Source organism: Lynx canadensis, chromosome D1 (assembly GCF_007474595.2).
Source record: "Lynx canadensis isolate LIC74 chromosome D1, mLynCan4.pri.v2, whole genome shotgun sequence".
NCBI lineage: Eukaryota > Metazoa > Chordata > Mammalia > Carnivora > Felidae > Lynx > Lynx canadensis.
This window is the reverse complement of record NC_044312.2, coordinates 60,771,102-60,773,192: the sequence shown is the minus strand read 5'-3', so window position 1 is coordinate 60,773,192 and position 2,091 is coordinate 60,771,102. Positions and strand designations below refer to the sequence as shown.

The following is a 2,091-nucleotide window of genomic DNA, read 5'->3' as shown; positions in this document are numbered from 1 at the left end:
ATTTGACATTTTAAAGGTAAATCCAAGAAAGGAAAGATAACAAGCCCATGCTACCAACCCTTCAGGCTTCCACCATATGGTTGCAATTTATTTCATGAGGCCACTATTTCTTATTTAAAACAAAGCATTTTTGATTAGGCCCTTTAGGATCATCTCACATATTTTTAAAGAAAGCCCTGCTTTCTTCAATATATGAAGAAATCAGTATTATTACAAAATGATACTATTATACTCAATAAATTTAAATTGTAGTTATTCTCTAGTTGGTTTCTATATGTAGTCCATTTTTAAATCGCCTTTGTGTTTCATATTCAGTAATGCGTGGGAACCATGTCACCTAATATCAGAGCTGGTATATTTTCCAATCATTTTGTCTTGTCTTATTTTTCTGCCCAGACTGAAGAGGTCACATCTTTCTGGAGACTTCAACTGCTTCCCAAAGATGCTCCCTTCCCAGACCTATGTCAACATCTCCTTCTTCCAGCCACATGCCTTCCTGATGATTGGCATCCCAGGGCATGAGGCTGTTCATGGATGGATCTCTATCCCCTTCTCCTCCATGTACACTGTGGCCCTCACTGGAAACTGCCTGATCCTCTTGGCTGTGAGGAAGACTCCCAGCCTGCACCAGCCCATGTACTACTTCTTGTCCATGCTGGCCCTCACTGATGTGGGCCTCACCCTGTCCACACTGCCCACCACCTTGGCTGTGCTCTGGTTTGACCACAGGCTCATAGGCTTCAATGCCTGCCTGGTCCAGATGTTCTTCCTCCATTCCTTCTCTGTGGTGGAGTCGTCGGTGCTCCTGGCCATGTCATTTGACCGCTTTGTGGCCATCTCGAACCCTCTTCGCTATGCAACTGTCCTCACCAATAATGTCATCATCAGGATCGGGATCGCCATTGTTGCTCGGGCCACTGTATCCCTCTTTCCAGGGCCCTTCTTACTGAAGCGACTGAACTTTTGTCCTGGCAAGATTCTCCTGTCCCACTCCTTCTGTTTCCATGCAGATGTCATGAAACGGGCCTGTGCTGACATTACTGTCAACATCCTCTATGGGCTCTATGTAGTTTTATCCACAGTGGGTGTAGATTCTTTGCTTATTTTCCTGTCCTATACCCTTATTCTTCGTACAGTGATGGGTCTGGCCTCTCCCAGGGAGCGTGTCCAGGCCCTCAACACATGCATTTCTCATATATTAGCTGTTCTGATTTTCTACATCCCAGTCATAGGAGTGTCAATGATCCACCGTTTTGGCAGGCACCTGCCTCACATTGTACATGCTCTTATTGCCTATGTGTACCTGGTGGTGCCCCCTGTGCTCAACCCCATTATTTACAGTGTGAAATCCAAGCCCATCAGGGAGGCCATGCTCAGATTACTGAGAGAGAAGAGGCAAGGCTGATGAAACCAAGAAACAACCACAGAATCTGAAGAAAAACATGACCAGTCTTATGTCCAGAAAGTCCTTACTCAGATCCTTGACCCAGACACATTACCAAGAGTATGACAAGCAAATGGATACTCTCAGACTGATGGGTGACAAAACAGTCTTCATTCTTTCCTGCACTCATTGACTTCAGCTTTTTAATTCAATATTTACTTGTGTGAGAATCTCTGCCATTACTAGAGACAGTAAAATGAATCATACATGGTCTTGTCTCTCCATTGTAAGACAGAAGATTCTAAATATACTAATACCTAAATGTATTATACATACAAAAGGCTATAGGAAACATGGTCTTGTCTCTCCATTGTAAGACAGAAGATTCTAAATATACAATGATAATGAAATGTAATGAGGCTATGATAGGTACACACAAAATGCTATGGGAATACAGAAGAGAGTTTCCTGCCTTCCTAGAGGAAACGAGAAGCAAGTCAGGGAAGAAGGAGGCTCAAAGGTGAGAAGGAGTTTGTCAGGCAGAAAAGGTGGGCAAGGGGAAGGCATACCTATGAAGGGAAAAGAATGCAAAAAATAAAAACACTGAGGTGTTGAATTATCTGGTGTGTTTGCAGAAAGGTGAGTAGCCATATGTGGCTCAGCATAATCTCTGTGTGTGTGTGTGTGTGTGTGTGTGTGTGTGTGTG

The 2,091-nt window shown here is 43.6% G+C and overlaps 1 protein-coding gene across 1 annotated transcript; it reads left to right on the top strand.

Annotated features, from left to right (window-relative positions):
• Nucleotides 1–442: 442 nt before the first annotated feature.
• On the top strand, nt 443–1,405 carry LOC115525915 (olfactory receptor 51I2-like). Its single transcript, XM_030333326.1, has one exon. It carries the CDS (start codon nt 443–445, stop codon nt 1,403–1,405), a length of 963 nt encoding a protein of 320 aa, XP_030189186.1.
• Nucleotides 1,406–2,091: the final 686 nt, after the last annotated feature.

Coding starts and splice junctions, on each gene's coding strand:
- LOC115525915 (XM_030333326.1), top strand. CDS start 443: ATGCTCCCTTCCCAGACCTATGTCAACATCTCCTTCTTCCAGCCACAT.